Source organism: Galeopterus variegatus, unplaced genomic scaffold (genome assembly GCF_000696425.1).
Source record: "Galeopterus variegatus unplaced genomic scaffold, G_variegatus-3.0.2 Scaffold743, whole genome shotgun sequence".
Lineage (NCBI taxonomy): Eukaryota > Metazoa > Chordata > Mammalia > Dermoptera > Cynocephalidae > Galeopterus > Galeopterus variegatus.
Genome location: NW_007726854.1, coordinates 23271 through 47769, shown reverse-complemented (window position 1 = coordinate 47769; position 24499 = coordinate 23271). Strand labels below are relative to the sequence as shown.

Genomic DNA, 24499 nt, shown 5'->3' with positions numbered 1-24499 from the left:
CCCCCGGTTTTGTTGTTGTTGTTGATGTTATTGTTGTTGCTGTTTGTTTTTGTGTGAGTGTGTGTGAGAGTGTGTGTGTGTGTGTGTGTGTGTATGTATGTGTGTGAATTGATTCATTCACCTTTAGCTCCCTCCAATAAGTGAAAACATGTGGTATTTCTTTTTCACTGCCTGACTCAGATGGCCATTCTTTACTAGCTTACTAACTAGATCTTTTTTAGGTTAACAGGAACTGAATCCATGACTTGACTTCAGGGAGGATGGTCACCATGAATCAGCTCCCACTCAAGAAGTTCTTTGATGTTTATCTGAGATTTTATGATTATGCTTGCATGTCCCTGCTTAGGTCACCATGAATCAGACCCCTACCACCTGTCCCTATAAAACCCTTTGGCAAGTCTGGAAAAAGTGGAGATGGTCTTTGAGACATAAGTCTACCATTTCCCCAGGCTTCTGGCTTCCTGATTAAAGGCTACCTTTCCTTACATTAACACTTGTCTCTTAATTATTGGCTATTGAGCAGTGAGCAAATGGATGTTTGGGGTTTTCGTAACACTTTTCTAGAGAAATGGGTGAACCTTACCAAAAATAAAGTTGCAGTGGCCACAGCAGGGAAGACTTAACCTAAACAAAATTGCTCATCTACGGGGCATACTGGAGGGGGAAAAAGGGGGATCCTGAATGCCTCAGAAGCAATGGAATGTATTTTTATTAGCATGCAGATGCTTCTAAAAGACTAAATGAAAAGCTTAAGCAATTAGCTGATGAGGAAAAAAAAATTACATTGACTGATGACTTTGACTGTACTTTCTCTGTTTCTCTTTATCCTATTCTGCCTACTCTGAATTTACTAACCTTTTTGATTACTTTCCCACCTCAAAGGTTGGGGAAAAAAAGAAGTTATTTATAGAAGTTGGACCCTCTGTACAAAGGGGTCTGCTTCCTTAATCACCTTTGTGCCTGGGTCAAATCTTAAGCTCAGAGTAACAGTGAAAGGTATCCCAGTCTGGCATGGAAAATGCTTTGTCTGCTCTGTTTGTTAATGGACTCTGAACTCAGTAATCTAAGTTAAAAAGACAAAAGTGGAGTTGGAAGTTGCCCATTTTTAGTTATCTTGAGACTTTTTTGTAAAAGAAATTTAGATTGATAAAGGAAACCTCCATTTGTAAGGGTATCTCCCTCTCAGCACCTCAGCACCTAAATCATTAAAAACTTTTACAATGGAGAAGGCAAGGACTTAAATCTACATAACAAGCCTCACCTTTGACCATCTGTCTTAACTGGGCTTCCTATTTATGTCTCTCTTCTTCTTGACAAATAATAGAATCTAGGCTTGAAATCTAAGTTCTGTGCCTTTGAGACTAAACTTGATACCTTGTTTTACCTAAGAGCCATCCCTTTGAAAATGCAAATTTAGGGTAGGAACATTTTAGATGGTTATTAAAAGCCATGGACATCTGAGCCAATCAGGCTCATTCTCTCAGGAATTTGGAACTGGGGTCTGAGGGCAGTGAATCTATTCCCTGTTTAGTGGCAAGAGCTAATAGAGGTGTAGACGAGTCATACTTTATTCTTGTGAACTGAGGAACAAGAGAAATGAGAGGGAGAGAGAGAGGAGGAAAAGGGCCTTTCCTGAGACTTATCCCTGTTTCTGCCCATTTTTTATTCTTCTGCGTGTAACAGATGAAGAAATCTGTTCTCACTAGAAATCCTTTCTGGAGGCCACTGAGTTTGTCTTCATAGGCAGTCTGGGTTAGAGAGGAAGACTCTAAGGGAATATGTGATAACCGAAGCTTTTAGCTAAATTTTTAGACAAAAAACACAGAAAGGAATGAACGTACAGTGCCAGGGAAAGACAGAGAGAAGAAACAGAAAGCAGTGAAGGTGAGCATTGCGTGGTATAAAAGAAGAGTAAGAAGAAATCCCTGAAATGGCAGGGTAGTGGACAAGGGATGTAGAGAGAAATATAATGCTTGCTAAAAACGAGAAAACATAACTAATACCATTTTAAGTAAGGCAGCTTCTAAAGGGTTAAGCAGAGGCCAGGCATAGTCAAGGCGGGCCCCAGGCACGCTAAATTCCAGGAAGGGAGTTACCACCACCCAGTTCCAGGAACTGACCAGTTCCTTATCTAGAGGCCACCTGGCCAGACCACAGGGAAGATAAACGATTGAAAAATGCACTGTTCCTTATCCGGGTGCCAGCCCGCTAAAGCCCACCCATAAATCTAAAGGCGCCTCAGATAACCAGTAAGCAGTATACAACTCATCCTGTTACAAAAGTCTGTCTAAAAAAACTGTATAAAAAGTTCCTGCGTTAGAGGCTCGGGGTTGCTCCTGTCCAGGAGACTGAGTGACCCCAGCATACTGGAATAAACTCCTCTTGCTTGATTGCAACGGTCTCTGTCTCGTGGTCTTTGTGAAGTGAGCCATCCCAACGTGTGGGATTTGTGCACGGTGCACAGGTCTTACAGGGACAGAGGTGGTGGTGATGTACATGGGGACTTTCTGTAGTGGAATATACTCTGCACGATGGTGCCCCTTCTTGTGAGTCACTGTCTTCAGCAAAGTCTGCATTGCTCACTGATTCTTTGTGCAAATTTATTCTTTGAAGAAATGCTGACTTGTGTGTCAGGTGAGTACAGAGTGAAAACAGAGGCTGCGTACCTGGACTCAGGACCAGAGACACCCAGGCTATATCTAGATCCTTATAATAAATTTAATGTAGGGCATGTACATGTGTGGTTAAGCCAGCTTAAACTGGTTTTGGTGATCTGTACACAAAGAGTCTTGACCAATACACTAGCAGAAAGAGTTACTCTGCATTGTTAATGGCTTTTAAGAGGTGCCTGTGCAGTGTTTCAAATGAATCATACCTTCATTCCATCAGGACTGCGATGAGTGACAGGAGATCAAACCCAGTGTCAGCTCAGAGAACATGGATCAAACCATCGGGGAGGGGCAAAGAGTTTTCTTACTGCCAACTATCAGGATTCAGGGAAAACACCTCACAGAATGTTTGAGCTAGAGGAAATTTTAGAAACCATGTAATCCCAACCCCCCATTTTACAGATGAGGAAAGTGAGCCCCAGCGGGGGTTGGAATATGAAAGATTAAGTTTTGCTCTCCCCAAACAGGACCGATCTTCAGAGTAATTATAGTTACAATATTTCAGAAAAATTCCTTAAGATGAATGTGGGCTAGAGATTTAAAATAAAAGGGTCCTGTTGTTCACTGTTCTTATTACTCACTCTCCTGTGGATTCAAAGAGGCATCATCTTGGATGAAAGAATAGCTATAACATCCACAGATGGATGACATGGGGCATTCTAGAGGACACTCTGGTCTCTTAAACATCATGGGGCTCAATAAACTGGTACCGTCCAAAAAAAAAATACAGTTAATATTATGGATAATCTTTCTTTAGACAATTCTATACTAACAAAGAAAGTCCTTTTCAAAACGAAAATGATGAGTGCTCAAAATGCTAGTTTCCCATTAAAAATTTCTCCCCCAATTTTAACTCTGTCTCCAATCTCTAGAATCATCTGTAATATAAATTACACTTAATGTTTCTCTCACCCACAATGCTAAACAGCAGAGTAAAAGAATAAATAATTAAACTAGATAAAAAAAGACACATTTCTTATACGAATATTACAAAGGGAGACCCACCCTAGATTAGAAGTCTTAACATGCAGCTAGTAAAATTTTATCAAAAGTAGGAGGCAATTGCCAAATAAATTTAGAGGAAAAATCCTAGTGACAAAACAAAGCCAAGATTCAGGGTTTTCTAGTCAAAACTGGACTTCCATTTCAGAAGGGATGAACAAGCTCTTCACCCAACTTCATATCATCATGGAAAGCTTCCAAGATAGTGATCACAGTCCATTTGCTAAGAAACATAAGGACATCAGTCCATGCAGTCGGAGCAGCTGCATCTGAGTGACACTGTATGTGCCCCACAGGTACCACGTTTCACACTGGACTACTGAACTCTCAGATGACCTGAGATTTAGAAAAGCCATGGTAAGTACGAAACAAACTAGGGTTTTAAAGTATGGACCCCAAATAAAAATGCATTGCATCGTTAGATTTTTCAGCTCTATTCTTTAAAAAAAAAAAATAACAATGAACAACATTTTGAGTGTTGGTAAAGCACAATGGTACAGAATGGATGGAAGAAAGAAAAAGAAGGCAACAGAAGTAGTGATGCAATTGCTCTTCCGTAATGTCAGGTACTGGGTTCTGGCCAATTTGGATATATGACTCTCTTTTGAGCTCTTTTATACAACCTTCTTTAGTTCCATCCTCTAAGGTCAGGGGACATTATCTTGGTGGTGAGGCAGCTAGGTGCTAAGAGCCAAGACAATGAGAGAAAATGCCCTTAAAGGCATTCGAGAAGTCTGGATGGGTGCCCCTCCCATCACAGGCCCTGAGAGCATTTGAGAAGTTTGGGAGAGCACCCCTCCCATCCTAGGAGAACTGAGTTTGTTCAGACCTGAGGTGTCATTGCCCTTGGCAAACTGATCCCTGCATCCCAGCCACTCGGCTGGAGCAATCCTGCCTCAACATCTCCGAAGAAAAAAAGCTGAAAGCATTGGTGGTGTTCACCTTGTGTTAAGTTTGCAGGCCAGCAGTATGTGAGAGCAGTAGAGGCGTGGCAGCCTCCACCTAGATTTCAGAAGATGTATGAAAAAGCCAGGGGACTCAGGCAGAGACCTGCTGCAGGGGTGGAGCCGCTGCAGGGGTGGAGCCGCTGCCGAGGTCATCTATGGAGCCATGTGGAACAGAAAAGTGGGGTCGGAGCCCCCATGGAGAACCCCCACTGAGGAAATGTCTAGTGGAGCCAGGATGGCAGGACTGCCACCAGGAGCCCAGAACCACCGGGATGCTGGCAATGTGTGGTGCAAGCCTGGAAAAGCTGCAGGCACCAGGGCAGCTCAATGGACTGCACTTGGTGGAGCTGTGGGAGCGAGGTTGCCCAACACTTTAGGGGTCCAGGTGCCCCAATGTGCTTAATGTTTGCCCTGTTTGGGCTTTGGATTTGTTTGGGGTCTATTTTTCCTTTCTATTCCTCCCTTCTGGAATGGGAATGTGTACCCAATGTCTGTCCCACTATATCTTGGAAGTAGATGAACTTGTTTTTGACTCTTTACAGGTTCACCGCTGGAAGAACTTTTGCTTTGGTCTCAGAGGAGACTTTGGACTTTGAACTTTTGAGTTGGTGCTGCAACAAGCTAAAGACTTTTGGGACTGGGATGGAATACGTAATGTGTGAACGTAAGGGTCATTTATCCTTGCTAAGGGAACGTCGTGGAAGATTCTGAACACCTAGTTGTATGGCGAGGACCCCAAAGGGGTGGATTGTTGGGAAAACTTAATAGTTTGGTCAAGGCCCTCACCTTGGGTCCAGCTGGGTGTGGTTTTAGCACATCCTTTGTAAGCAAATTGTGTGTGTGTGGAGTTAGTACGCATGTGTGCCAACGTATCTTTTTAGTTTTGTTGCTATTCTTGTGTTCTTCAGGGAGGGAGAGAGAGAGAGAAATTTAGTGAAGCAGGTGGGCAGATGACTGCCTCGGGTGTCTGCTGGTGCAGCCATGCTTTCCAACCTATGGCTTCCAAGGACCTTTTGGCTGGTTACCTAGCTCATAGACCTGCATGAAGGGGTCTGGTGACCCAGCCTGGCATATGAAGGGTTTGTGACCCAGTCTCTGAATGGGCTTGAGGGGTGTGGTTGCTCCAGACCCAGCCCTAGCCCAAAAATCAGCCCAGTCAGCAGGATTACCGGCAGGTAAAAGAACCCGACAACTGGCGTGGTCATGGAGCTAGATATAGATGCTCACTAAATATTTGTTGGATGAATGAGCCTTGGGACAAATTCTGACTTCTGATTTCATCTTAACTCTTCTTCTGGTATTGTTTCTAACTCCTCTTCTGCCCAAAATGTGTTGGGGCCAATGCTGCTCAGATTTATGAGGGTCTATTATCAACACATTGAACTTTCATTGGTGCCCTTTTGAAGTGAACTCCTTCAAGAAAGGAGTAAAAATGTTTTTAGGTGATTTGGGTAGAACTGAGAACCCAGACTTACCAAACTTTAAGTAAGACTGTGAGCACTCAAAAGTTTAAGAAAACAGCAAAATACATTTTTGTAAGTTATAAGCTGTCCACATACAGTGGGTGGAATTGTGTCAATTTATGTTTATATTACAAGTGCCATAATTATTTTGACCAGCATATAAAATTGTCTTTTATTTTGTGACTAAATAAAGCCAAGAGATGAGGGAATTATGAGGACTCTGTGCCAAAATCGCTTACAGAATTTTTGAGCTGTTGCTTCTCATAGCAGTTTCATTTGCATAACTTTGCTCCAGTCTTTTCTGATTTATGTGCATTTTCCCTTCTGAGCTTGACACATCAGCTTTTCCATTTGCATAACTCTGAGAGTTAGTTTTCAGTGATGTGAAGAGCAGTTTCAGCTCCTATACAATCTAGACTTCATAATTATTAAACAGAGTTTTGTTCAGCATTGAGCAAGTGAATGACAGAAACGAAAGCAAACGTTTTCATCCTTGAGTGCTTACTATGCACTCAGCACTAATGCGCAGTGCTGGGTCATTTAATCTTCACACCAACTCTAGGAGGTAAGTACCGCCTTCTGTGTTTTACAGATGAGAAATATATTTCAGTTCTGTTCCGCTTATTTCAACACATTCACAGAAAACTATACAGCTGGAAAGGGCCTTAAAAGGCCACTTAATCCTAGCCTCCAGTCTCCAGGAAAGACAGAAGTCACCTTTGACAGGTGAGTGACTGTCCCTATAAAAGGCCTTCAGAAAAAGGTGACAACTTGACCACCTGCATTTAGTCCATTTAGTGTATGCCAACAGTAAATAAAAATTGCCTTCAGAAAGTTCTTACGCAAACCTAACTTAAAGTTCTCTACTGCTATTACCCCTAGTTTCTCTAAAATGAGATTTTGCATAGTTAGATTTCAGTGGGCTGATATTCTTCAGTAATCATTTTCACACACTTGAGGACAATGATTTAGTTGCTTCTAACCTTCTTTTCTCTAAATGAAAGTAAATTTCAAATGGCTGGCCTTTTTATTTAGGTTGCATTTTCCAATATCCCTTTGCTGCTCTGTGGGCCCCTCTTCATGGCCGGTCACCACATGAATGGACAACAGAGCACCGTGTTGGGCTGACACAGCTGACTGGAAGGATGCTTTGCTGGGTCCAGCAGGTACTCCATAATGGAGCCCTGTCATTGAGCCATGATTGACAGGGTGTTTTAAAGTTACACATGAAGAGGCAGTCTTTTCCCCAATGTATGTTCTTGGTGCCTTTGTCAAAGATCAGTTGGCTATAAATACATGAGTTGATTTCTGAGTCCTCTATTCTGCTCCATCGGTCCAGATGTCTGTTTTTATGCCCGTACCATGCTGTTTTTGTTACTACAGATTTGTAATATACTTTGAAGTCAGGAAGTGTTTTAAAGCCTCCAGCTTTACTTTTTTCACTCAGAATTGCTTTGGCTAGTCGGGGTCTTTTGTTGTTCCATATGAATGTTAGGATTGCTTTTTCTATTTCTGTGAAGAATGCCATTGATATTTTGATGGGAATTGCATTGAATCTGTAGATGGCTTTGGGTAGTATTGACATTTTTACTACATCGATTCTTTCAATCCACAAATAAGGAATGTCTTTCCATCTCTTAGTGTCCTCTTTAAATTCTTTCAGAAGTGATTTGTAGTTCTCACTGTAGAGATCTTTCACCTCTTTAGCTATATTTATTCCTAGGTATTTTACTTTTTTGGAGACTATTGTAAATGGGCTTGCTTTCTTTATCTCTTTTTCTTCTAGGTTGTTGCTGGAGTATAAAAATGCTATTGATTTTTGTATGTTGATTTTGTATCTTACAACCTTACTGAATTCATTTATCAGCTCTAAGAGTTTTTTGGTAGAGTTTCTTAAGTTTTCTACATCTTCAATAAATGGTGCTGGGAAAACTGGATATCCACTTGTAGAAGAATGAAACTTGATCTGTACCTTTCACCGCATACCAAAATCAACTCAAAATGGATTAGAGGCCTAAATATAAGGCCTGAAACTTTAAAACTCATAGAAGAAAACATAGGGGAAATGCTCCAGGATTTAGGACTGGGCAATGACTTTATGAATAACACCCCAAAAGCCGAAAGCACAGGCAACAAAAGAAAAAACAAACAAATGGGATTATATCAAACTAAAAAGCTTCTGCACAGTGAAGGAAACAATCAATAGAGTGAAAAGACATCCTACAGAATGGGAGAAAATATGTGCAAAATATGCATCTGACAAGGGATTAATATCAAATACACAAAGAGGTCAGACAACTTTACAGCAGAAAAACAAATAATCCAATTAGAAAATGGGCAAAGGAATTGAATAGACATTTCTCAAAGGAAGACATACAAATGGCCAACAAGTATATGAAAAAATGCTCAACATCACAAATCATCAGGGAAACACGAATCAAAACCACTCTGAGATATTACCTCACCCCAATCAGACTGGCTATTATAAAAAAGACAGAGAATAACAAATGCTGGTGAGCATATGGAGAGAGAGGAACCCACTTGCACCACTGGTGGGACTGTAAATTAGTACAGGCATTATGGAGAACAGCATGGGATTTCCTTAAACAACTATAGACAGAACTTTCATATGATCCAGCAATCCCACTCCTGGGGATATATCCAGAGGAATGGAAAACATCAGGTCAAAGGGATACCTGCACTCCCATGTTCATTGCAGCTCTATTTACAATAGCTAGGTGATGGAACCAACCTAAATGTCCATCAATGGATGACTGGATAAAGAAATTGTGGTATATAGACACAATGGAATACCACCCAGCCATAAAAAAGAATGAAATTCTACCATTTGCAACAACATGGATGAGCTTGAAGAAAATTATCCTAAGCGAAACAACCCAGGTATAGAAAGAGAAATACCACATGTTCTCACTCATAACTGGAAGCTGAATCCATAAATAAACAAATAAAGAGAGATGGAGAGAGAGAAGGAAAGAAAGAAACAACATAGTAATACATTGAACTTTTAGAAAACTAGAGGTGGAAAAGGGGAGGGAAGGGGAAGAGAGAGGAGGGCTAATGAGGAATTGGTCAATGGACACAAAGAATGATTGCATATTGTAATGATGAACAAGCTAACTATACTGATCTAACCACCACACATTCTACATAATTATTGAAAACCAACACTGTACCCCATATGTATGTATAATAAAAATAAATAAATAAAAATAAAAAATAAAGTTACACATGGCTGTCTTATTTCCAGGTGGTTTATTTAGGAATGCTATGCATTAACATTTTAATCTTCAGTCTAAGAAGTCATAACTGGAATGGTTTTTCCTTTTTAAAATTCGGATCTTTACATAAATGGTGAAGTTATAAAGTCAGCCAATACGTTTTCATCGTACAGCAATGACTACTACCCTGGCTATCTTAGTGGCATCTGTGCATGTTTACTGGCTTCCTCATTCAGTATCTTTAGATCCAGAGGCAACTGAAAAGTTTGGGGAAGCACCAGAGTAGCAAACCTGCAGTCAAGTCCTGACACTGCCGGCTTCTTAGCTGCGTGAGCCTGGGCAAGGAGCTTAACTTCTCCAGGCTCAGTTTCCTCATCTATAAAATGGGAACAACAACTGTATCTGTCTGGTACATTCCACTTGTGAGAATTAAACAGGATAATGCACATAAAGGGCTTAGTATGTTCCCAGGACATAGTAATAGACACTTGTTATCATTCTACTCTGCCAACCCAGATTTTTAAAAAACTTCTGAACAAATAACCTTGATATTAAAGTCAAATAAGTACAGTTCTACACGTTCTTATAGAGGCTTCGGAATACAGGCAAAAAAATTTTTAAAAATTAAAAAATAAAAATTATGCGGAAGGCTTCCCCCTCTTACCGCAAACGTGCGCTGGATGGAGGGCACGTTGCTGAAAGCGATGACGATGGGGACGATGTCAAGGGCACTGAACTCCATGGTGGCCGTGGTGATGGACTGGACGTCGGCCGACTGGCCGCCACTGAAAAACGTGGCGATTCTTCTCGTGTGAGCCCCCGGCAGCGTTCGCTTGAAGACGTTCCTGGAGATGAACCTCATGGCTCTGCCGATCTGCCGACCATCCGAGGACGGCTCGTAAGGGATAGCCGCGATTTCCCCGAGAAGCCGGCTCTTCTCGTAGGCATCCGAGAAGCGGACCAGGCGCCTGGCGTGGGAGCCGTGGGAGCCGTAGGAGACGACGGCGACGCGCGCGCCCGCGGGGCAGCTGTTCCCCCGGACTCGGACCGGTGTCAGCAGGGACGCCGTCATCGCCTTCATCCGCTCAAAGTCCTGCTCCGTGACACCCCGGGACTGGTCGAAGGCAAACACCAACTCGGTCGGGTGCACCGGGCATTCGGGTTTTCCTAAAGGACAAGAATATGTATGCCCCTATCACGTAGCATGCTTACTTTAAGACAACACACGCACACGCACACGCGTGCACACACACGCACGCACACGCACACACGCGCATACACACACGCACGCACACGCACGCACACAGGCACGCGCGCGCGCACATGCACGCACACACGCACGGACACAGGCACACATGTGCGCGCACACACGCACGCACACACGCACGCGGAAGGCAAAGCAATTTTAAATGTTAACTGGTCAAATATTTAAACATCAAATAATAATTTAAATATTAAAACAAACGTAAAATAGTTAATATTTAAATCTTGAATAATTAAAGATGCTATTCCAAAAGCTGAGTTAGTTCTTTTAAATCAAGCACACACACACAAAAAGTCTAGAATTCAATCTGATTTTTTGTAAAATTGGTAAGTTAGTTACCAAATGCCTTCTAAACAAGAGAGCACCTGGAAATGCTCTTTGACTTGCAGAGATTAGATCAAAGGTTTCATGTTTTGTTGCTGGAAGTTTAACTAAAACATAATTGCTTCTCCTTGATGAGGAAATGTAATAAGGATTAGAAAGGAATGGCTACGAAAGACCTTTTGATAACTTCAGAAAAATTGGAAGAGAACTGAGGCAGGATTCAGATCAGACCATTAGATACAGAGAGTAGGCAATAAAGGGTAGTGTTTAGAACCCTCACGCAACGACTTACTGACTATGTGACCTTTTCCAAATTACTTGTCCTTTCTGTGCCTCAACTTCCTCATCTGTAAAATGTGAGTCATAATATCACTGATTGCATAGGCCTGTGCTGAGGATTAAATGAATCAGCACAGGTAATGCACTTAGAGCAACAGTGCCAGGCACATAGTAGGTGCTTAATACATGTTGGCCATTACCGTTATAATTATGACAGACTTTTTCATTGCGAGAGAGAGAACTATAATCACTAAAGGAGAATGAGGAAAACTATAACTGATTATTTTTTATATAACAGTTAAAATGCAAGTTTACAGAACAAATATGTCTTATTACATAGAGAAAGTTTGAATTATGCTTGTTGAACTCTTAAGTGTTAATTACAGATTTATGTATCCTTATTCATTGGTCCTAATTTACTCATCCTGATCCCAGTACCCTGCACCTATCACAGTTGGCAATTAATATATGATTATCTGATTGTTTTCCCGCTAATTTATGACACCTGGAGATAGGAACTGTGTCTCTCTTGATCTTCCAGGTTATTAGTCCTGCCATACAGTAGATATTTAAGAAATGTTGAATAAATAAAAGAAGAGTCAAACAAAAACAGTTATTTGTAACAGGTATAGAAAGAAGACCAAAATTTTAACAATGTGTAAGATGCCTGGTGTTGGCATATAGGTTAGCAAAAGGAAATCCCAGTGATGTGTTTCCCTTGGAGGGGGGCCTTCTCTCATTCGGATACCAGCAAGTCAGATTCAGAGACAATAAACACAGTACAAGGCCACAAGCTCTTCACAGGTGACCTCAGGAACTCAGACTTGCTAGGGCTCCCCAAGGCAGGCCAAGGAGGCGGTCCCTTAGCCATGGGCCACCTGGGCCTTGCCCACCTTAGCACTGGATTATTATCTCCTTCTGGTCATTCACTCCATGACCTTCACAGGCAAAAGGAGTTATCATCTGTCTAGTGAGAATAAATGTTCAAACCCAAATCAAGTTAATCATCTCAGTGGAAACAGGATGTAATTTCTTAGTCTCTGAGTCTAACCAGTGGGTTGAGCAGATTTTTTTTTTTTAATGGAGATCATGTCAGTTTTACAATTAAAAAAATGAGTAGACTTATGAGCAAACATGCAAGTGGTTCTCCTTTTTGTTTGGGCTGTTATTTGCATATGGAAACAACAACAATTTGCTTCAGGTGCAACAGAGATAAAGGAAGAAAAAAGATTCACAGCACAGGCTGAAGATATATACAAATTCAAGTTTCCAGGAAAAAAAATACCTAAGGGCAAATTCAGCTTGCAAAATACAACCTCTGAAACACAGCAAACTGACAGGAATCTCAAGGATTCTGAAGAATGCTAGGCTGAGTTGCCACGGTACCCAGCAGTCCCTCTTCAAGGATGGATCACCCTGTGGAGATCCATCAAACATGTTCCTGTGCCCACATACTACGTACTGATAGCTGCTGCTTGCCACAAAGAAGGTGATGGAAAGAACAGAGGGAGGCAAGTATCAGCCCAAACCACTGCCACACAACTAAAGCACAACACTGGTGGTCTCAGTCCAGGCCACCATCATCTGTGTCTGGACTACCATAACACCCTCCTAACTAATGCTCTGGATTTTACACTTATCCTCCCCAACAATCCACTCTCCCCAGAGTAGTCCAAGTAAGTTTTTAAAAACTTCCCATCAGATCATACTCCTCCCATCAATATTTTCAACAAACTCTTTAATACCCTCCTGTAACAACTCAAATAAAATCCAGCCTCCTTATTGTAACTTGCAAAGCCCAGCTTGATCCGGCCCCTGCTTACTTCCCATTTGCTAACATGCCTTCTCTCCCTCAGTATGTCTGTAACTCTGGGCTCTTTCAGTCCCTAGGAAATGCCTAGGTCTGTCCTGTTTCATGGCCTTTGCACCCGCAATGCCCTCTGCCTAGCTCTTGCAAAGCAGGCTCTTTTTAATTCTTTAGTTCAAACTCCAATTTCACTGCCTCAAAGAAGAGCCCTCCAAAAGCATCTCTCCACTCCCCTAACATTATTCTGTGACAGAGCATCCTATGCTCTGTCTCTTTCATAGCAACTATAGGATTCTGAATCCTTTCATTTGCTTATTGATTTATTATCCAGATCCTCCTTGAGGATGGATGTTTATGAAGACAGGAATCATGTTCATTATTCAACCCTGTGTCCCAGTGCCTAGGAAAGAGACTGGCATGCAGTAAGCTTTCAAGAAATATTTGTTGAATGAATGAACAATCAATCAGAGGGCATGCTTTGGTGGGTTTATATAAAAGGTAAAAGGGTATAATTATATAAAAGGGTGATAATGGATTATACAAAAATATCATGTAAGAAGCATTTGTAAAATACTTGAGAACTGGCACTGAAAGATATTAAGCCAACTCGGTAATTAACATCAGGCAAGAGCTCCATGAATTTTTAGCACTATCCAAACTGCACATTCTGCTTACTTGCTATCTGATCATACCTACTTTTATTCTGCCCTCTGCATCTCAATCCCTAACCACTGGACTACAGAGACAATACAACAAATTCATAGAGAGAAATGAAGGGAGGGATAAATATTACATAAAAATCTAACAGTAAGGTGAATGGTGATGTTAGTCATTAAAATATTAATAATAATAAAAGAGCAAACCAGTTGGTTGAGAAATATCTGTGAAGCTCAGCTAGAATAGTGATTTCCTGGAGGCAGCAGGTCTTTGCTACCAGTACCAGGCAGCAAAGAAAGCCCAGATAAAATTTTTATCAGATGGCAGGCAACACATTGTTCCAACTCATCTTTCCAGATGTATGACATTTTGGAGCTTGGTTAAAACATGGTGTAAATAAAGATTACTCACCATGTCCGCCAGCTGGGGAAGAAGAACAAAGATTAGGTTATTACTTAGTAGGAGAGCAGAGTTCTGTACTGTGTAGGAAAATCATGGCAGCGAGGTTCTTCCCTCTGTCTGCTTTTTGTAGATGACTCAGAAATCAAGGCAACAGATAGGGTTTGGAGAAAATGCAGACAGAGGCCAGCATCTTGTTTAAAAATCACTATTCCTCCCACAGGGAAGGGAATGGGAGAAGTGAGACAATATACGGCCATAAATCAGTGGCCTGCAGGCAGCTGTCAGAGGCAAAGAACCTCTGTCTGGGAGGGAACATGCTGTTGCAGGGAGGTGCACTGAATTTGGAAAGTTAAAAGGTCCTAATCTTCCCCATGAAGATATGTATATATACAAAATATATGTACAATATATACATACATATATAAATGTGCCTATATGTGTGTATAGTACATGTATATATGTATATATGTATATATTATATATAATATCAAGGGTAGATTAACTCTGAAGCAAATAAACATTTGCTTTAGACCTGCAGTGTCCAATGTGGCAGCCACGAGCCACATGTTGCTATTTAAATTTTCATTAATTAAAATTAAATGAAATAAAATTTTAGCTTCTCACTTGCACTAGCCACATTTCAAGTGCTTAAAGCCACGTACGGCTCATGGCTACCATCTTGGACAGCGCAGGAGAACAGCCCTCATTGCAGAAAGTTCTGTTGGACAGCGCTGCTTTAGACCTCTCACTTGCAGGGGCCCTAGCCATGCTGTTCACATGGTCATGTGCTTTCATAAAATATGCAGAAGTCATTGGTTGTGATTTCCTTTCTTGTTCTAAATAACACTTATTTTTCAAACAACTTTGTACCTACTTTCGGATTTGTAATTTTGTACTGAGCCCTTCAAACTTTAGAAGATCAGGTCTTACCACACTTGGGTCTGCACTTGAGTAGGAACAATTCATATGGCTATGTCAGAAAACCTGCTGTGCTAATTCAGCCCCCAAAACACCAACCTTCATGAACCAATGTACACATTTTGATTCCCATAATGGTTTCTTTCCACTACAAAAAGGCAGAGTTCTGATCAACACTGCATCTTCAAGGTCTATGTCTTTGAGACTAATACTCTCTACAGAAATTGTCTCTAATTCATCTATTTTCATCCCCCACAATGCCTTGAGGGGAGTTTTGACTCTTCCTTTCAGTCATATTGTTTATTTGGGAAGTCATTATGGATTTATGGATGAACATTAGTCAACTCTCTTTTTATCTTGTACATGGAATTTTCTTTATCTTTTTATCATACCAACACATACTTTAATGGAAGAGGCTGTTATAAGGGTCGTAAAACAAATCCAAAAGAGCATTTGCCAAATCAAAATGCCTTTTTGCTTTAAAAATATTGAGAGAGAGAGAAAAAAATGTTGGCAAGATGAGTATTATTATGAGTTTTACAGGCAAATCAATCATTCCAACTAAAAGTAATCAAACATATCTTTTTGGGGGGAAAAGAACAATAAACAATAAACCAAAGTCAGGGCTTCTGCCCACCAGGACACCCTATTATCACAGCTGCCTCTTTCACACCAGATGAATTCGATCTTGTCAGTTACTGTGAGGCGTTAATAATCGTTCAAAAAAAGTTCAGTGTGTCTCTCCAACTGATTGATCTCAATCTTCCCTAGATAAAAAGCACTAGATATATTATTGCTTAGAGCTTGGGACGGGTTCCAATAGACATGCTGGCAGCCAGAGAGAGATTTAATAGTCATCAGTTTATACCAACTCAAAATATATGCAGCGACATCTCTAATTTTTAGAAATTGGCTGGCAAATGGCCTAAGGTATAAGAGTATATAGCTCCCTGCTTTCCTTCTGTGAATGCTGACAACTTAGGTGATCATTGTAAGCAGGGTACTTACGACTGTGGTCCCGCACATACTGCATGAGCTCACATGTCTGCAGTTCAAACATAAAACAGAAAGAGTTAACCAACAGGCTGCTAGTTCCTGAAGTTTAAAAATACATTAATTCCATGAAATGCTGAGAGCATTCTGTTGAAGTCAGGAGATACCTACAGAAAATGGAGCCAATCCCTTTGCCCCTTTCACACCCTAGGGAAAGAAAAAAAAAGGTTTTACATCTCCGGATACACACATTAGTTGCCAGAATGTGCACAAACATTGCCCTAAGAAAGTGATAACTTTTAGAAGTTTAAGTCTTATTAAATTAGAGGAAAAAAGAACACAGTTAGGATTCTCATCACCTTATTAACAGTAACGAAGGGGATCGCAACCCTTGGTGTAGTGTCACCCACACCGCGCTCAGCCAGTGAGCACACCGGCCATTCCTATATAGGATCCGAACCTGCGGTGGGAGCGTCGCTGCGCTCCCAGCGCCGCACTCTCCTGAGTGTGCCACGGGGTCGGCCCATTAACAGTAACATTCTAAGGGGAACAACTATAAGCAGCGAGCTTGATGCATACAAGCCCCAAAGGCCACCTTCCTCCAGCTCCATCTCTGGATGACAAGAGTTGTCCGGAGTCTGAGGATGAAACTGACAACTTGACACTGGCCTGCAGAGATTAAGACCCAACCCACCACTCAGGAGTAGCCAAGGCCGAAGCACCTGTGTGCGCTGCCCCTTCTTACAGCAGGAGTTCAGAACTCTTCAACTCCCATGCTCTGCCTGAGCAGTAGCCAGAGCGGAACCTTAATCTGTTCCCATCATTGGTTGCATGACAAAGGGACCAGACCCAAACTGAACATCTGGAAAGGTTATCTCAACTGTCTTCCAAAAATGAATATATATATATATATATATATATATATATATATATATATCTGTCTGGGTTGGGGATAGAAAGGACAAAGTGGGATTGTTCTAATTTCATGTGTTCAATCCCATCTTTGGAACAGGAAGAGTCTGGCTACTCTCAAAGAGATAAACCCAAGGAAAAATGCAATGGAGCCTCACACAAACTCCTGAAACAAATAATAAGTTCCATGTAAATGCAACTTTGATCATATTCACCATTTATTAATTTCTTTTCACTTTCACTTCCATTCATTCACTGGTCACTTATTAAATGTAAGAAAAGAACAATGATTGGGCAAATAAATAAAATTCACTGCTAATTGAGAAATCTCATTTTACTCTATTATTTTTCATTTTCTCCCTCAATTTCCCCCACCTCCCAAGAGATATACTTAATCAGCATTTTTCTTCTTTCTCTGAGCCCATATAAGTGGAAAAAAATAGTGAAAATAGTGGACAAACAGCAGAGACAGAAGGCATGTACATTTGGACAATGAAGTTTCCATGCACTGACTTTTTAAGTGGAAAAGGACCTGGTGTGATTTATAGCTTTTCCACTTACCTTGCGTCCAGGAGGTCCTGGCTCCCCAGGGGATCCCATCTCTCCTGGAAGCCCAGCAGATATCTTAAAGCAGAAGTTATTTATTTTAAAATTATATTATATATTTATATATGTGTATGTGTTTTAAATTCAAATTTTAAAAAAATTAAATTTCAAAGGTAAAAATTCAAAAGAAAATACTTTACTTTTATTTTAGAAAGTTGAGATATTTCCAAAAAAAGAAGGAAAAAAAAAATCCCCAGCAATCCCTTCTTCCCCAAATAATCTTCATTCACTTTTTGGTGTCTTTTCTTATTCTTTTTGGTATTAAGATTTATATTCATTTTAACTTATTTGGATCATACTTTTTCCTGTTGCCTTTTAAACTAAATATATATTTCTGGACATTTTCATGTTACTAAATATTCTTTTGCAAAATCTTTTTTTTTTTTTTGGTATGGCTGCATAGTATTCTAGTACATGGATGTACCATGATCTATTTAATCAGTCCCTCATTGCTGGCATTTAGGTTTGTTATTGTAGTAAGCAATATTATTATAAAGCTATATGCACAATTCTGATTATCTCCTTAGGAAAGATTGCTAGGACTGGAATTGTTGGGTCAGAGGAGAACTTTTTCTCCAAATGAGATGGTAAGTGACTAAACTGAAAACAAACAAAAAGCCTAGAAAAACAAAATTTAAATATGAACACCTTTAAAACAATAACACTTAACTATTGGTTAGAATTATTTGTACTGAAATGAGGAATAATGACAGTAGTAAAAACAACAGTTGTTAACTACTTACTACATGCTAGAAAAATTTCCATGTGCATTCAGCAATACAATTTATTATAAAGAAAGCTAAGATTTAGTTTAAAAATTGGTACAATATTTCTTTATTCACAATGCCACAAGATTTACAACTTTACAGAAATAAAAAATGAAGTTGCCTAAAATCAACTTAATTTGTAAGAGCATTGCCTATGAGACAGTAAATAATTATTGATGTCTTTTTTCAAAGGGACCTGAGCCAGAAAAACAACTCTTTTTGGCATAACTAAGACCAAGCAGAATGTTTCAGTCAGCCCTTAACTTGGGAACTGATAATCATCAATTCCTTGAGGTTAACAGAAGAATTGAGACTGACCACATGGCTGAGACTGCCTGGAGATGAAATCACCCCCCTCTTATGTTGATTTACTTCAGAGGTTGTGCATTACAATTAAGGACTGTAAGTAAGTTTCTTGCTTTTCTTACCTCTCTAATCAGCTGCAAACAAGAGGAGATATAAGAGAGAGGCAAGACAACCTAGCTGGTTGTCAACTCCCCCTCTTACTTAAAGAAAAACTGCATCCATGTTAATTAGAAATCCAAGTCAGGTATTTTTATGATGTTTGACTGAGGTTATTATCCTTGAGCTCTCCCTAGGATATAAGGACTCTGACCCTGAGGTAACATCAAGGACTTGAAGCTGACCACAGATTCTGTGATACTGAAGTTCCCAGTCCATCATGGGACCCTGACATCTGACTCAGACCATTTGCTGCCCCCCCCAACTCCCCCTTTTTCTTCAGAACAAAGACCCTTACCTCATCTTCCCACCTCTTCCCCTTTATAGGCCCCAGAACAGGCATCAAAAGTTGGGATGATTTTAGCCTGGTCATCCCCCAGATGCCAGTTATCTGAATAAACCTTCTAATCCTTGCACCAACTTCTGGACTTTTGAGTCATTTGTTTAATGTGAGAGGGCAAACAGAGCCTGGTCTGTCAGTAACACTTTGGATATTTCAATGATATTGACAGGGTGCTGGGTTGCGTGGGGATAAAAAAAACTTATTGAACATGTTTTGTTTAGAAGATATAGGTTAACCTCCAAGGAAAAAACAGAAGATTGAATATATACATTTACTTTTGTTCCTTTCCAATATCTTACTTTTTAAAAAGGCAAAAACCAACCAAACAAAAAACAATAATAAGAACAAGAAAGGAGAAAATAACCATAAAATTTTGGAGGCTGGAAAGCAGATGTGTAAGTGTTAAATAACTTAGCAGACCTGAGAAAGCTGAATCCTAAGCCAGCAGCAGGGAAAGCCAAGAACCAATGTATTTTATTTCTACCACACATTCCCAGAAGACTCATGACTAGGCAGCGTAAGATACATTCAGAAGTGGAGGTAAAGGGAAGAGGCTAAATAAGGAGGTTAGGTTGAAAATCATTTTAGGAATCCCCAAATCTCTTCTCCATTCTCAACAGTTGGGTGAATACCCCTTTTTCCACCCTGGCAATAAATAGAGGTAGACTGAGGAGGGACTTCAGGCAGAGCTGAGGACCAATGGTACGTGCTGAAACAGGGAGATTAAATGGAGGTATGCACAGCAGATGCGAGTCCTCCAGCTCTTTTCCCATGTGGCTCCTGGAAAGCCGGCAGTCAGACCTTTATTCTCCAGGCAGAAAATTGAAATAATTTTTTTCAGGGGAATTTTACTAGACAAGGAAGAAAGACCTAAAGACACTGATATCAGAGGTCTGCTCAATAAAGAGTTCAGCCAGATTACTCTCCAGTGAAACTTGTAGAGGACAAGCCCTACTCATGACTTCAGGGCTTCCAATAAGTCTTTTTTGTCCTCAATTTTTAAAGATGAAGACTTAGCTCATTCCTGAGACATGTGAGAAATAGAGATCAAAACAGAAAACAAACTAACAAATAAAAAAGCCAACCACAAACTGCAAGAAACAGACTACATTGTGAAAGACTACTTTTAAAATACTCATTTATATCCTGAGAGATAAGTATTTCAACCACAAAACAAAACATGTATACTATAAAAAAAGGAACATTCAGAGAACAAAAATAAGCTCTTGAAAATTAAAGTATGAGAGAAACATTACAAGATAAAGTCAAAGAACTTTCCCAGAAAGTACAGCAAAAAGACAAAGAACTAGAAAACAGGGGAGAAGACATAAGAAAATCAAAGAACTACATTAATATATTAAATAATAGGTATTTCAAAAGTAGGAGATAGAGAAAACAGAGGGGAAGAAATCATCAGAATAATTAATGAACATTCTTTGAGTGCAAGGACATACATTTCCAGGCTCAAGGGACCTACCCAATGCCCAGGAAAATGGATAAAAATGGACCATACACCAGGTCAAAATAATCATGATATATCAAAACACTAGGAACAGAAAGAAGATCCAACAATGTTCCAGACAGAGAGTACAGGTCACAGACAAAAGATCAGGAACTAGAATGGCACTGGACTTCCCAAAGCAACAAAATAAGCTAGAAATAATGGAGAAATGACTGCCTTCAAACTTCTGAGTAATTAATTCCAACCCAGAATTGTATATGAGCCAAAATATTAATCACATCTGAAAGTAGTATAAAGCCATTTTCGGATGTCAGCTGTATCAAAAAAATGTACCTCTCATTCATTCCTCCTTAGTCGGCTAACTGGATGAGTTTTCACAAAACAAGGAAGAAATCCAACAGCATGGGAATGAGAGCGAGAAGCAGAGATCCAGCACAGAGGAGAGGCAAGGCAAGCCCCAGTGGAGGTGAAGGGCAACTGCAGTGCGGCCGCCGAGCACTGGGCAGAGCGGGCAACCAGGTCAGGCTGGTCAGGTCAGAAGGCTGTGGTCACGGTTAAATATGACAGAATATCTGCTGCATCTAAATATCTTCGGAAGGAGTTTAGACAAATGGCAAATTAAGACACATACATCAGCAACTTTTGGAGTAGGAAGTCAGTTCATAATGCCTAAAACTCAAAAATCAAAAAGTAGAAATACAAGCTAGATATTTACGAAATTTGTCAATTTCAAAAGAATCAGTTAAAAAAATAAAAGTTGTTTCTGGGAGAAGGAAATGGGAGTGGGGCAGAAGAGGAACTGCCTTTTTTTTTCTCCAGTAACAAACCTTGTGAAGTTATATGACTCGTCAAACTGGGGAGAATTTCCACACACACACCCCTTTCCTGGGACATATGGCAATGTCTGGAGACATTTTTGGTTGTTATAGTGGGGGGAGGAGGGTGGTTGATGCTGGCATCTAGTGGGTATTGCCAGGGATGCTGCTAAACATCCTGCAATGCATAGGACAGCCCGCCACAACAAAGGATCATTCAGCTCCAAGTGGCAACAGTGCTGAGGTTGCAGATCCTGCTCTAATCTATGTGTACGTGTAAAGTGGGTAAAAGAAGAAACAAAAAGTAAAACATATACAAACATACATGCATATGGAGAAATTTTTAAAAAAAATTTTTTTTTCAAATCTAGGTGAAGATTTAGTGAACTTAAATGGGAAATACAAGGGGTCTTCAACAAGTCCATGCGAAGATTCACATTATCTTTTAATTCTATTTTTCCACAACCTCCTTGAAGTACCCTCATATAATCATTCCAGAATATGGAAGAGGCACTCAGAATTTAGGGCAAACTTTTACCAAAATCTTCCTATAGAAACTTCATGGGAAAACCTGGAATTTTTCAACATCTAAACTTTTACTTCAAATCCAAAAATGATCATGGAGAGGTAGAAAAAGCAGGTGGGTAGATGAAATAAGCAAGTTACAAACAGTGATAAACTGTCCAACATAGAGAACAAAAAAGAAATTCAAATATTTCCAACGGCCAAGAGAAAAAGTTTTTGTTTCCTGTTAGTTTATTGGCTTTAAAAAAAAATGATTAATGGGCTACTGGAGGGAGGAACCAACTAACAGCTGAACTTGTTAGCAACTTGTTAGCATGCTTCTGATGTTCAAGGTTAAACTACTTCATTAACAAGCCAAGGGAAATGATCCAGAGATGCTTCAATGCAGATGACATCTGAATTAATTTGGAAGTCTTTTTCAATTATTTTTCTAATTACATCAGTCTTCATTTCATTTTGAGAGCATAATGTTAAAGGATAGCCATCCAAAAACATGTATAAGGAAAAGAATTATAGCTGGGAAGCCATCCTCCTGGGATAAGCAGGAGGGAGGGAAAGAGAAGTTTCCTTCTTTTGAACCCCTAAAACTTACACAAATAATCTCTATGCATAAAGTTGTTATAGTTTGTAGGAAAAAAAACTAGATTAGAGTAAAATTAACTATGAAGACAAAGGTATGCACAGTACTTATACCTGAAGTATAAATTTTTATCAGACTTTTGAAAATTCTTGCTAATTGACATGATATCAAGACCAGTTCACCTGATCAGTGCTGTTCTGAAGAAAAGAGAAGAGATGAAGGCTGTATTGAGAGACAATTATCTTAAGATTTTTTTTATTATAGCCATCTCATTTATATATACTGTAAGGCGTACAGTCACCAAATGCAAGAAATCCATTCTGAACGCACTAGAACCTAAGGAAGCCTAATAAGATTCCTGGAGACTCATATTTATTCCGGGTGATTCAAAAGCATTAGGCAATGTCTAAGCCCCTCCGTAAAATCAGGAAGATATAGTCAGTGACATAAGGAATAAGAACTTTCTCACAAAGCGCATGAGATACCCTCTTGAGCTAAATGAGGAGAGGACCTTTCAGCATATACCTCGTTAAAAGTAGTTTTTAAAAAACCTTAATAGCAAAGACAAGACGCCAATGGGCTTTAGGTTGCACTAAATCTGCCAGGGAGACAGGATTAAACTGGTCATATTTTGGGATTGCAAAACCTGTTTTGGATCAGCAGGATTCCTTAAAAACTCATTTCCAGTGTTAAGAAAGGTACGTTGGCAGCCAGTGTAGGTGAACTTGACTAAAACAGTTCATTGCCTTCTCGCTGGCATTGAGGGATGAGTAATACATCCATTTCCCTTCCCCAAGTTTGCCTTAACAAAACTATGCACATTTTACACGTCTTTTGGGAACAAGAGACAACTCAGATGATTGTAAATGCATGAAGGAGGACTTCCCACAGTAACTGAGGTTGTCAGCAGCTGGAATCTAAGAAGCTTACCATTCTGCCTTCAGCTCCCTTGGGTCCTGTCTCTCCAGGACCACCGGGGTCCCCAGTCTCACCCTAAATAAGTTCATTAAATAAAATGGTTATTAAAATCGAATAATTATCTCAAGGAGATATATTCGTCTTTTTAAACTAATTCCAACATGAAGATATTTTCATATACATTTTGTCTTTAATGGTCTTCTTTGCTTTTTTTTCTTTCGTACAGCTCTCTCCACAGCTCACTGCATCTCCATTGCTTTACTGCTCTGTCTTCCCAGCCAGAACACAGGCTTCTTGGAGAAACAAACCATGCCCTTTATTTTGTCCTCCGACCCTATCACAGGACCTGGCATTTACTGAGTTCAGTAAGCATTTCTAGAAAAAGTGAAAGCCTTAAGGGGGAGGATATCATTACTAACTTGTGATCTGGAGATGATTTATAAACATACAGTGAAAATTGAGCCAGTCAATATCTGACAATTTTAGTTTTCTTTACATTTTAGTTTCCTTTGAGCAAAGAAGAAAATACATATGACAGAGGGGAAGGAGTACATTTGAGAAGAAAAGTTAAAAAAGGATTATCTTTCTTCCTTTACCTATGAATTAAAAGACTAGAAATAAAATATTTTTTAAAAGTCTTACACTTCTAGTCTTAAAAATTGAAAAAAAAATTGGCCTATTTCTTTCTTTTCTCCTTTCCCCCACAAAGGTAGAACATTCATTTGTGATTAACTATCCTTCCATTGGCTTAGGATATATTTCATAACCCCAGGAGTATTTCTGAGTGATCTCTAGTTACCAGGAAGTATACAATACCTTAGGTCCACTTTCTCCAGGGAATCCCTCTTGTCCCTATAATTGACAGTAGAGGAAATTAACATACGCACACATCACCCCAGTAGGTGTATACTGAATTTAATTTTTACCTGCTGCTTTGTTTAGTTTTAGTACCTCTGAACCAAGGAAGGGCCAAAACAAATGAAAACTAGAAACCGTACAGCACTATTTGAGAAACTATCTCCAATTTCTAAATTAAACTACTTACTGGTTCTACCAAAATATCATGAGAACATAAGTGGCTAAAAGTACACATCTGAGGAACCGCAAATCAGCTCTCCTCTGTATGTGTATAGCAGAATAGGTGG

General features: G+C 39.9%; 1 protein-coding gene across 1 annotated transcript in view; it reads right to left on the bottom strand.

The window, feature by feature from the left end:
* The window catches only part of COL6A6 (collagen, type VI, alpha 6), a 66855-nt gene that overhangs the window by 20536 nt on the left and 21820 nt on the right, over positions 1-24499 (bottom strand). The window contains exons 8-14 of the mRNA XM_008572006.1: positions 24171-24206; positions 23367-23429; positions 17438-17500; positions 16136-16171; positions 15980-16016; positions 14063-14074; positions 9985-10487 (exon numbers count right to left, since the gene is read on the bottom strand). Coding sequence (XP_008570228.1) covers positions 9985-10487; positions 14063-14074; positions 15980-16016; positions 16136-16171; positions 17438-17500; positions 23367-23429; positions 24171-24206 — 750 coding nt within the window. The remainder of the gene's footprint in view (positions 1-9984; positions 10488-14062; positions 14075-15979; positions 16017-16135; positions 16172-17437; positions 17501-23366; positions 23430-24170; positions 24207-24499) is intronic.